Source organism: Oncorhynchus kisutch, linkage group LG26 (assembly GCF_002021735.2).
Source record: "Oncorhynchus kisutch isolate 150728-3 linkage group LG26, Okis_V2, whole genome shotgun sequence".
In the NCBI taxonomy this organism is placed as follows: domain Eukaryota; kingdom Metazoa; phylum Chordata; class Actinopteri; order Salmoniformes; family Salmonidae; genus Oncorhynchus; species Oncorhynchus kisutch.
Genome location: NC_034199.2, coordinates 45,999,620 through 46,011,628, shown reverse-complemented (window position 1 = coordinate 46,011,628; position 12,009 = coordinate 45,999,620). Strand labels below are relative to the sequence as shown.

Genomic DNA, 12,009 nt, shown 5'->3' with positions numbered 1-12,009 from the left:
ATCTACTTTGTGCATGACACAAGTAATATTTCCAACAACTGTTTACAGACAGATTATTTCACTTATAATTCACTGCATCACAATTCCAGTGGTTCAGAAGTTCATATACACTAAGATGACTGTGCATTTAAACAGCTTGGAAAATTCCAGAATATTATGTCATGCTTTTCTTAAAATAAAGCGGTGATACTAACTGGATTAACATTTTTACAGATTAAATGTCAGGAATTGTGAAAAACTGGGAAGCTCTCACAGAGAAAACGGATTTACTAAAGGTGCTTTTCCTTAAGGGAACTATACAGTCCCCTCTCATGGCAGACCTTGTGGATCTGCTGCCATATGTTTGGGTTTTCTGTTTAAAAAAAGTACTGAGTGGAGGGGGAGCCAGGCCATTTAAGATATTGAATACAAGACATGCATCGGTGTATTGCACAAGATTTTCCCAACTCAGGAGCGCATGCTTTCTGAGGATGTAACAGTGATGATGGCTATTGGGCTTCCTATCAAGCACTTTGAGAGCCTGTGTGTAGACAGACTGAATAGGTCTTAATGTTGTACAGCAAGCTTGGGCCCAACTGGTCAAGCAGTATGTGTAGTTACAAAGTAGTAGGGGAAACTTAATGTACTTAGTGTTAACAAACAAATACTGAGGCACAGATGATGTCAAAACAAGTTTGTAAAGAAATATATATTTTTCTCTTACCACTTCTCTTCTGAGCCAGCTTGTTCATGAGGTAGGACTTTCCGGTGCGATACAGCCCGACCACAGACACAACTACGACTTTCTGTTTCAGTCCCATCAGGTAGTCGATGGCCTCTGGTTCTACACAAAGCTCTCCGTCAGCGTTTTTAACGAGGCACATTGGGGAGTCCATGGTCAAGTGGCTTCACAAGATCGCTTAAAAGCAAGTTAATCATCATTAATACTTATTTTACCTCTATGATGCTATTCCTTATCATGTCAATAGCAAAATACAACACATTTTGTCATCATAAACCATTTGACTTCTAATAATGGTCTGTAACAATAATAAATAGTAAATAGTTTGACAGCAACTAAAGACAAACTTCTAATGCAGGGATCTCCTGCTCCAGTCCAGTAGTGACTGGTTCTACAGGCTTCTACTGTAATCCAGCACTAACATGTCTGATTCAAAATATCAAGGTCCAGACTGAAGATCATCATTAGTAGATCATTTGACACAGGTTTGTTATTGCTATTGGTGTTTGTCTGCCAGAGTGATAATAAGACATGAGAACAATTCTACAGCCAAATCAGGGTGGGGCAGCTGATATAGATAAACTCTAAAAAATATTGATCATGAAGGAATGCCTGGGGTGACAAATGTTATAAATGTCTCTTCATAATAATACAACGATCAGAGTTTTTCAGTTTGTACAAGCAATAGGAAAGTGGTCCCTGAAATCATTTTTAAAAACACCACTGTCCAAGCTCTTATGGAGTCAATTTGTCAGGATTAGGTCAACCAGCGAATAGTTTGAAGGTAATTTCCATGACTACCTGTGGGTTTGGAAATCAGAAGAGTCAGGTTAAAGTCAGGCTTGATACTCACGTATACTCGTAGTTTCGCTGAGAGTCAAGGATCCTCTGCAAACCAATTTGGCAATGATGGCAAAAGCAGTAATCAGCAGGCTATTTAAAGGCTGCAGACACTGAAAGTGAAAGTGACCTCCTGTCTTATGAACTCTTTCATTATCGAAGTTATACAATAATCCATCATAACAGGAACTGCTGTGGGAAACTACCCCAGATTCTAAGTGCCTTATATTCATGGGGGGGAATTTTGTGGTGATAATGTTTCGTGGAAGGGGGAGGCAGACGTTTGCTTTTGCCCCTGCTACAGACTGCTATATCGATCCACTAATTCAGAGCTAGCAAAGGCACAGTGCACTATTTTTCAGAGGATTATTTCTATTTTTTTTACTAATTCTGATTTTTCTGGGGGTACTGCAACACCCTCAGCAACCTTAATTCCTTGTTGCAATGGTCCTAAGTTACTATGCGTTTTGACAAAAGGGTTTATCAAGAAAAAAGTCCTAAAATACTAATTTAAAGCAGAAAGGAGATGGAGGACTAAACAAAAACAAATACAGAGATTAATTTCTTATATGCTCAGTTTTAACCCATTGTTAGTTTCAAGAGAGGAGGTGAATAGTCTGTAGTGCTAGTAACACTAGAGTATAGGAAGTAGGAAAAAATACCTTCAGTGGTTATATCCATTACAGCTATTTAAAGGTTGCAAATACTGAAAAGTGAAAGTGACCTTCTGGCTGATGAACTCTTTCATGACCTAAGTACTACAAGAACAAATCAATACAGGAACGGCTGTGGGAAACTACCCCAGATTGTAAGGGGGAATTTTGTGGTGATAATGTTTCGTGGAAGGGGGATGCAGACGTTTGCTTTTGCCCCTGCTACAGACAGCTATATCGGTCCACTAATTCAGAGCTAGCAAAGGCACAGTGCACTATTTTTCAGAGGATTATTTCTATTTTTTTTACTAATTCTGATTTTTCTGGGGGTACTGCAACACCCTCAGCAACCTTAATTCCTTGTTGCAATGGTCCTAAGTTACTATGCGTTTTGACAAAAGGGTTTATCAAGAAAAAAGTCCTAAAATACTAATTTAAAGCAGAAAGGAGATGGAGGACTAAACAAAAACAAATACAGAGATTAATTTCTTATATGCTCAGTTTTAACCCATTGTTAGTTTCAAGAGAGGAGGTGAATAGTCTGTAGTGCTAGTAACACTAGAGTATAGGAAGTAGGAAAAAATACCTTCAGTGGTTATATCCATTACAGCTATTTAAAGGTTGCAAATACTGAAAAGTGAAAGTGACCTTCTGGCTGATGAACTCTTTCATGAACTAAGTACTACAAGAACAAATCAATACAGGAACGGCTGTGGGAAACTACCCCAGATTGTAAGGGGGAATTTTGTGGTGATAATGTTTCGTGGAAGGGGGATGCAGACGTTTGCTTTTGCCCCTGCTACAGACAGCTATATCGGTCCACTAATTCAGAGCTAGCGAAGGCACAGTGCACTATTTTTCAGAGGATTATTTTAAAAAAATCTCACAAATTCTGATTTTTCAGGGTGTACTGCAACACCCTCAGCAACCTTAATTCCTTGTTGCAATGGTCCTAAGGTACTAGAGTATAGATCAACAAAGGACCTTCTGCGGTTATGTCCACGGGGCGCAAAAGTGAAACTGAACAATTAACTGTGAAAATAGCAACCATTGGTCAAGTACCAGAGTTTGAGGCTACAAAAGAGGATTTTGATTCCTATTTGGAGCGTTTTGAGCGTTGGCTGGCTGCAAATGAAATCAAAGATGAAAAGAAAGCAGACGTATTTCTCAGTGTTTTGGGTCCAATTGAGTATGGATTGCTGAAAGGTCTCATTGAACCAATGAAAGCAGTGGAGTTGAACTGCAGAACTGACTGAAACTCTTTCAAGGTATTTCAAGCCTAAGCCAATTCTCATTGCAGAACGTTTCAGATTTTACCAACGTCACCAGAGTGAAGGGGAAACCGTGGCTGACTACATCCTTGCTTTGAAAAGGCTGGCAAGTACATGTGGGTTTGCAGGATTTCTTGATGATGCTCTTCGAGACAAGTTTGTATGTGGTCTCACAGGTGAAGCATATCACAGAAGTCTTCTGTCAGAGAAGGACCTGACCTTTAAGAAAGCCTGTGATATAACACTTGGACTCGAGCTTGCCCACAGGGATACTATTGAGCTATCGGGACATGCAGAACATTAGAAAGGTGTTCACAAGGTCAGTGATGCACGTGGTGAAAAAAGCTCACAAAAGTCACACTTTTTTCAGTCCCATCCTCAAGGTTACACAAGAACAAAGCAGCCCACATCTCAAAGGTTTAAGCCAAGTTGCTACAGATGTGGGGGAGATAATCATCATCACAGTAAATGTCGATTCCAAAATGAAAAGTGCCACAATTGTGGAAAGGTTGGACATTTACAGAGAGTGTGTAAAGCCTCGAAACGCACAGCAAGAGCGCACAAAGTGTCAGATGCAGCACAAGAAGAGGAAGGTACAACTGAAACAGTATTGGAACTGTTCAGTGTACACAGCTCAACAACTAAAAGATGGAATCTATCTCAACATGGAGTTAGCGGGAAAATCAGTAAAAATGCAGCTGGACACCGGAGCGTCTGTATCTCTGGTTCCAGAGAGACTCTACAAAGAAAAACTGAAAGAGTGCCCTCTTCAGCCTGCGTCCATACGCCTTTCTTCATACACTGGTGACACTATTCCTGTGTTAGGACAGATCCAGGTACCAGTCCGGTATGAGGGGAAGGAGTGGACGCTACCGCTTGTCATTGTTAAAGGAGAAAAATCAGCCTTGTTAGGCAGAAACTGGCTACAAAAGATCAAGTTGTACTGGGGAGAAATCTTCAGTCTCAGAAATGACAAACCAGTGAGTCAGGCTACACTCACTAACATGCTGGAGAAGCACAAATAACTTTTCAAAGATGGCTACGGTGAAATACAAGACTTCACAGCAAAAGTCAGAGTGCAAGAAGGAATCAAGCCTATCTTTCACAAACCACGTCCGGTTCCCTATGCTCTTAAGGAAGCAGTAGAGAAGGAACTGGACCGCTACAGAAGAATAACATAATAACGAAAGTAGCGAGGAGCGACTGGGCCGCTCCGATTGTTGTAGTCCCAAAGAAAGACAAGACCGTCAGAATGTGCGGTGACTACAAGGTCACAGTAAATTGCTGCATACTACCAGAGGAATATCCACTACCAAACACTGAAGATCTGTTTGCCACTCCAGCTGGTGGCAGGTTTTCAGTAAGCTGTACCTGGCATTCGCTTATCAGCAACTGAAGCTGGATCCGGAGTCAGAACAGTATCTGACCATCAATACACACAAGGGGCTATTCAGATTGGCCTACGGAATCTCGACAGCTCCAGCGATATTCCAACACACAATGGATCTGATCTTGGACGGTATAGACAATGTTGTGTGCTTCATGGACGGCACCAACCATTGGAGAGCACTTTGTAGTGCTGGACAAAGTGATGTCAAGACTGGAGAAATACGGAGTGAGAATGAAACGCAGCAAGTGTGAGTTCCTCCAGGACTCAGTGGAGTATCTCGGATACAAGATTTATGCACAAGGCCTGCACCCAACCAACAGCAAGGTGGAAGGAATCGTAAACGACACCAGCACCCACAAATATCTCAGAGCTGAGGTCATTTTTGGGGCTCCTGAACTATTACGGAAAGTTTGTGGCAAACTTGTCCACATTGTTGCATCAGCTTCACCAACTGCTGCAGGCCGATACAAAGTGGAATTGGTCCCCACAATGCGAAGAAGCATTCAAGACTTGCAAACAGCGTCTGCTAAAGAGCAAGTGGCTTGCCCACTATAACACAGAGATGAAGCTGAGACTTGCGTGTGATGCATCTCCATACGGAGTAGGAGCCGTCATCTCACATGTTCTATAGTCAGGTGAAGAACACCCTATTGCATTTGCATCACGGACTCTGTCACCAAGTGAGAAAAATTATGCTCAAATTGAGAAGGAAGCCCTGAGCATAATATTCGGAGTGAAGAAGTTTCACAAATACCTCTACGGAAGGAAGTTCCAACTGCTGACAGATCACAAGCCTCTGTTGGCCATCCTTGGACCAAAATCAGCTATACCAACCCTTGCTGCACTTCGAATGCAACGTTGGGCTCTGATATTGTTAGTCTACGACTACGAGATTGAGTACAGACGATCCAGTGATCACGCAAATGCCGATGCACTATCGAGACTACCGTGCAACACTGACTCCGACAGTGAAGATGATAGAGCAGTCTTCCAGATCTCTCTCATTGATGAACTGCCCATATCTGCTTCTGACATAGCAGAGGAAACAAGGAAAGACCCAGTGCTTTCCAAAGTCTTGGACTTAACATTAGGCGGTTGGCCAACCTTCATAAATGACGATAACCTTCATCCATCGACAAGAAAGACCAGTTGTCCACTGATCAAGGGTGTGTTCTGTGGGGATCAAGGGTGGTGGTACCTCACAAATTCAAATAGGAAGAGAGGGTGATGGTACGTGATTTCACACACCCTAAGTGCCTGTGGAACTCAGGTGTGATCTTGCAACGCAGAGGACCTTTAACTTACCAAGTCCAAATTGGTCATCGCCAGGTCAACGTTCATGTGGATCATCTGCTACGGTCCAACACCCCAGCAGAGACATGCCGAGAGAACAAGAACAATAACGACCCCCAGGACTATTCTCCTGACTGTGGACATACGGGAGAGACAGAGCCTGACCTTCCACCCGAACCTGGCCCACCACAGGAAGCCCAGGAGGAGTGGAGATATCCTATTCGACAGTGAAGTGCACCTCAAAAATGTGCCCTTCGCTGATGTTTAAGAATGCATTGTTCATCTATTGCATTAGTAGTTACCTAACATATTTACCTTGTTCTCTGGGAGTTAAACACTATGGGGGAGGAGTGTAGTATCTGGGATCTACATCTGTTTATATTAGTTACTGTGCTGTTACTAAGCAGTAATGCATTACGGCAGTGTTACGTTACTACACCTAATAGGAAATGCACATGCGCACTGGGGTGCCGGGAACTGTAGAGCACGAGAGGTTTTGACTAAACTTCTCCTGCCTGGTCATTTCTCCACAACACAAATATTACAATAAGATCATTTTTTTAAACATTTTTACAACCACATTTTGGGAGAGTTTGAAATGGTTATCCTTTCCTCAGGACAAGGGCATTTTTGTTCATAAAAAAAACACGGAAATTAATAAAGTAAAAAAAAATGAATATATACAGTCGAAGTCAGAAGTCAACTTACACTTATGTTGGAGTCATTAAAACTCGTTTTTCAACCACAAATGTCTTGTTAACAAACTATAGTTTTGGCAATTTGGTTGGGATATCTACTTTGTGCATGACACAAGTAATATTTCCAACAACTGTTTACAGACAGATTATTTCACTTATAATTCACTGCATCACAATTCCAGTGGTTCAGAAGTTCATATACACTAAGATGACTGTGCATTTAAACAGCTTGGAAAATTCCAGAATATTATGTCATGCCTTTCTTAAAATAAAGTGGTGATCCTAACTGGATTAACATTTTTACAGATTAAATGTCAGGAATTGTGAAAAACTGGGAAGCTCTCACAGAGAAAACGGATTTACTAAAGGTGCTTTTCCTTAAGGGAACTATACAGTCCCCTCTCATGGCAGACCTTGTGGATCTGCTGCCATATGTTTGGGTTTTCTGTTTAAAAAAAGTACTGAGTGGAGGGGGAGCCAGGCCATTTAAGATATTGAATACAAGACATGCATCGGTGTATTGCACAAGATTTTCCCAACTCAGGAGCGCATGCTTTCTGAGGATGTAACAGTGATGATGGCTATTGGGCTTCCTATCAAGCACTTTGAGAGCCTGTGTGTAGACAGACTGAATAGGTCTTAATGTTGTACAGCAAGCTTGGGCCCAACTAGTCAAGCAGTATGTGTAGTTACAAAGTAGTAGGGGAAACTTAATGTACTTAGTGTTAACAAACAAATACTGAGGCACAGATGATGTCAAAACAAGTTTGTAAAGAAATATATATTTTTCTCTTACCACTTCTCTTCTGAGCCAGCTTGTTCATGAGGTAGGACTTTCCGGTGCGATACAGCCCGACCACAGACACAACTACGACTTTCTGTTTCAGTCCCATCAGGTAGTCGATGGCCTCTGGTTCTACACAAAGCTCTCCGTCAGCGTTTTTAACGAGGCACATTGGGGAGTCCATGGTCAAGTGGCTTCACAAGATCGCTTAAAAGCAAGTTAATCATCATTAATACTTATTTTACCTCTATGATGCTATTCCTTATCATGTCAATAGCAACACATTTTGTCATCATAAACCATTTGACTTCTAATAATGGTCTGTAACAATAATAAATAGTAAATAGTTTGACAGCAACTAAAGACAAACTTCTAATGCAGGGATCTCCTGCTCCAGTCCAGTAGTGACTGGTTCTACAGGCTTCTACTGTAATCCAGCACTAACATGTCTGATTCAAAATATCAAGGTCCAGACTGAAGATCATCATTAGTAGATCATTTGACACAGGTTTGTTATTGCTATTGGTGTTTGTCTGCCAGAGTGATAATAAGACATGAGAACAATTCTACAGCCAAATCAGGGTGGGGCAGCTGATATAGATAAACTCTAAAAAATATTGATCATGAAGGAATGCCTGGGGTGACAAATGTTATAAATGTCTCTTCATAATAATACAACGATCAGAGTTTTTCAGTTTGTACAAGCAATAGGAAAGTGGTCCCTGAAATCATTTTTAAAAACACCACTGTCCAAGCTCTTATGGAGTCAATTTGTCAGGATTAGGTCAACCAGCGAATAGTTTGAAGGTAATTTCCATGACTACCTGTGGGTTTGGAAATCAGAAGAGTCAGGTTAAAGTCAGGCTTGATACTCACGTATACTCGTAGTTTCGCTGAGAGTCAAGGATCCTCTGCAAACCAATTTGGCAATGATGGCAAAAGCAGTAATCAGCAGGCTATTTAAAGGCTGCAGACACTGAAAGTGAAAGTGACCTCCTGTCTTATGAACTCTTTCATTATCGAAGTTATACAATAATCCATCATAACAGGAACTGCTGTGGGAAACTACCCCAGATTCTAAGTGCCTTATATTCATGGGGGGGAATTTTGTGGTGATAATGTTTCGTGGAAGGGGGAGGCAGACGTTTGCTTTTGCCCCTGCTACAGACTGCTATATCGATCCACTAATTCAGAGCTAGCAAAGGCACAGTGCACTATTTTTCAGAGGATTATTTCTATTTTTTTACTAATTCTGATTTTTCTGGGGGTACTGCAACACCCTCAGCAACCTTAATTCCTTGTTGCAATGGTCCTAAGTTACTATGCGTTTTGACAAAAGGGTTTATCAAGAAAAAAGTCCTAAAATACTAATTTAAAGCAGAAAGGAGATGGAGGACTAAACAAAAACAAATACAGAGATTAATTTCTTATATGCTCAGTTTTAACCCATTGTTAGTTTCAAGAGAGGAGGTGAATAGTCTGTAGTGCTAGTAACACTAGAGTATAGGAAGTAGGAAAAAATACCTTCAGTGGTTATATCCATTACAGCTATTTAAAGGTTGCAAATACTGAAAAGTGAAAGTGACCTTCTGGCTGATGAACTCTTTCATGACCTAAGTACTACAAGAACAAATCAATACAGGAACGGCTGTGGGAAACTACCCCAGATTGTAAGGGGGAATTTTGTGGTGATAATGTTTCGTGGAAGGGGGATGCAGACGTTTGCTTTTGCCCCTGCTACAGACAGCTATATCGGTCCACTAATTCAGAGCTAGCAAAGGCACAGTGCACTATTTTTCAGAGGATTATTTCTATTTTTTTTACTAATTCTGATTTTTCTGGGGGTACTGCAACACCCTCAGCAACCTTAATTCCTTGTTGCAATGGTCCTAAGTTACTATGCGTTTTGACAAAAGGGTTTATCAAGAAAAAAGTCCTAAAATACTAATTTAAAGCAGAAAGGAGATGGAGGACTAAACAAAAACAAATACAGAGATTAATTTCTTATATGCTCAGTTTTAACCCATTGTTAGTTTCAAGAGAGGAGGTGAATAGTCTGTAGTGCTAGTAACACTAGAGTATAGGAAGTAGGAAAAAATACCTTCAGTGGTTATATCCATTACAGCTATTTAAAGGTTGCAAATACTGAAAAGTGAAAGTGACCTTCTGGCTGATGAACTCTTTCATGAACTAAGTACTACAAGAACAAATCAATACAGGAACGGCTGTGGGAAACTACCCCAGATTGTAAGGGGGAATTTTGTGGTGATAATGTTTCGTGGAAGGGGGATGCAGACGTTTGCTTTTGCCCCTGCTACAGACAGCTATATCGGTCCACTAATTCAGAGCTAGCGAAGGCACAGTGCACTATTTTTCAGAGGATTATTTAAAAAAAATCTCACAAATTCTGATTTTTCAGGGTGTACTGCAACACCCTCAGCAACCTTAATTCCTTGTTGCAATGGTCCTAAGGTACTAGAGTATAGATCAACAAAGGACCTTCTGCGGTTATGTCCACGGGGCGCAAAAGTTCATTAAATATTGTCCAGCTGTAGGACGGATGGGGGGCGGTCTGGTTGGAGGACGGATGGGGGGCGGTCTGGTTGGAGGACGGATGGGGGGCGGTCTGGTTGGAGGGCGGATGGGGGGCGGTCTGGTTGGAGGGCGGATGGGGGGCGGTCTGGTTGGAGGGCGGATGGGGGGCGGTCTGGTTGGAGGGCGGATGGGGGGCGGTCTGGTTGGAGGGCGGATGGGGGGCGGTCTGGTTGGAGGGCGGATGGGGGGCGGTCTGGTTGGAGGGCGGATGGGGGCGGTCTGGTTGGAGGGCGGATGGGGGGCGGTCTGGTTGGAGGGCGGATGGGGGGCGGTCTGGTTGGAGGACGGATGGGGGGCGGTCTGGTTGGAGGGCGGATGGGGGGCGGTCTGGTTGGAGGGCGGATGGGGGGCGGTCTGGTTGGAGGGCGGATGGGGGGCGGTCTGGTTGGAGGGCGGATGGGGGGCGGTCTGGTTGGAGGGCGGATGGGGGGCGGTCTGGTTGGAGGGCGGATGGGGGGCGGTCTGGTTGGAGGGCGGATGGGGGGCGGTCTGGTTGGAGGGCGGATGGGGGGCGGTCTGGTTGAATAAAGAGAAAAGAATCCATTAAAAATCCATAAACATATTCCTATTCATATTTCTTGTATAATTTACATCGGTTTTCTCTTTCATTATTTTTATCTATCTGGCATGAGTGTTTAAGCCTAGATTTTAGGGCCTAATTTTACTCACACCAAATAGCCTACAAGCCAATCCCCAAATGCTTTTGTGAATGGTTGATACGAGGTAATCCTCATTAATTAATTAAATAATATTTCGTATTTGAGTATTACTTATTAAATGCCACAAATAAACCATAACACTCTCTTTCTTGTGCCAAGAGACTACATGAATGTATATTTTATTCCAACCCAGCATTACCACGATATTAAAATATTTAAAGGACGACTGTTTTGGCCACGCGCTCAGGACTGCTTTATGAGGAAAATAACATGTCTCCGTCGTTGTTTTTAAAGAGGCACATTCGGGAATCCATCCATTGGACCATCTGTATCACTGCCGGGTACTGCAACTGCACCGCCCGCAACCGCAGCGCTCTCCAGAGGGTGGTGCGGTCTGCCCAATGCATCACCGACCGGGGGCACACTGCCTGCCCTCCAGGACACCTACAGCACCCAATGTCATAGGAAGGCCAAAAAGATCATCAAGGACATCCACCACAAGAGCCACTGCCTGTTCACCCCGCTATCATCCAGATGGCAAGGTCAGTACAGGTGCATCAAAGCTGCGACCGAGACACTGAAAAACAGTTTCTATCTCAAGGCCATAAGACTGTTAAATAGCCATCACTAGCCGGCTACCACCCGGTTCCTCAACCCTGCACCGCCCTATATAGATACAGTGGTTGCTCCTTTAAAAGTTGCATCATACTGCAGCACACCTTGCGGGCTGCTGCAGCATTCTGTGGCACGTTATTTAATTGTCAGCCATTTTTTATGTTAATGCAAGTTAGTTTGACTAACAGAGGGAATCTTTGAGAAGCATTTGATAGTCTTCCATATTGGCACTGGCGCTGTACAACGTGATGTTCAGGAGTAGGCTACAACATAAGAGGATTATAGGGTTCTGAATTGTTTCCCTTCATTAGACAACTTTGTTAAAATATTTCTGTAAATCAGTGATATTTATTCCCATACTATTACGTTATGGATCCATAACTAAATCACCATCTGCATTTTGAAAGAGTAGGGTTTCCCTTTGTAGTCCGTAATAGTTTTCAAGCCCTGCCACATCCGACGAGCGTCAGAGCCGGTGTAGTAGGATTCA

At 42.6% G+C, this 12,009-nt stretch overlaps 1 protein-coding gene across 4 annotated transcripts in view; it reads right to left on the bottom strand.

The window, feature by feature from the left end:
* The window catches only part of LOC109888175 (guanylate-binding protein 1), a 39,517-nt gene extending 29,389 nt beyond the window's left edge, over positions 1–10,128 (bottom strand). The window contains exons 1-4 of one of the 4 annotated variants that reach the window (XR_004205694.1): positions 8,527–10,111; positions 7,663–7,857; positions 1,575–1,674; positions 704–898 (exon numbers count right to left, since the gene is read on the bottom strand). Coding sequence is in view for 3 of the 4 variants with exons in the window: in XM_031806315.1 (XP_031662175.1) it covers positions 704–875 (172 nt within the window). In the remaining variant the exon portion in view is untranslated. Of the gene's footprint in view, positions 1–703; positions 899–1,574; positions 6,598–7,662; positions 7,858–8,526 lie in introns of those variants that run through there. The other 3 variants (XM_031806315.1, XM_031806313.1, XM_031806314.1) reach the window with 3 other exon arrangements.
* Positions 10,129–12,009: the final 1,881 nt, after the last annotated feature.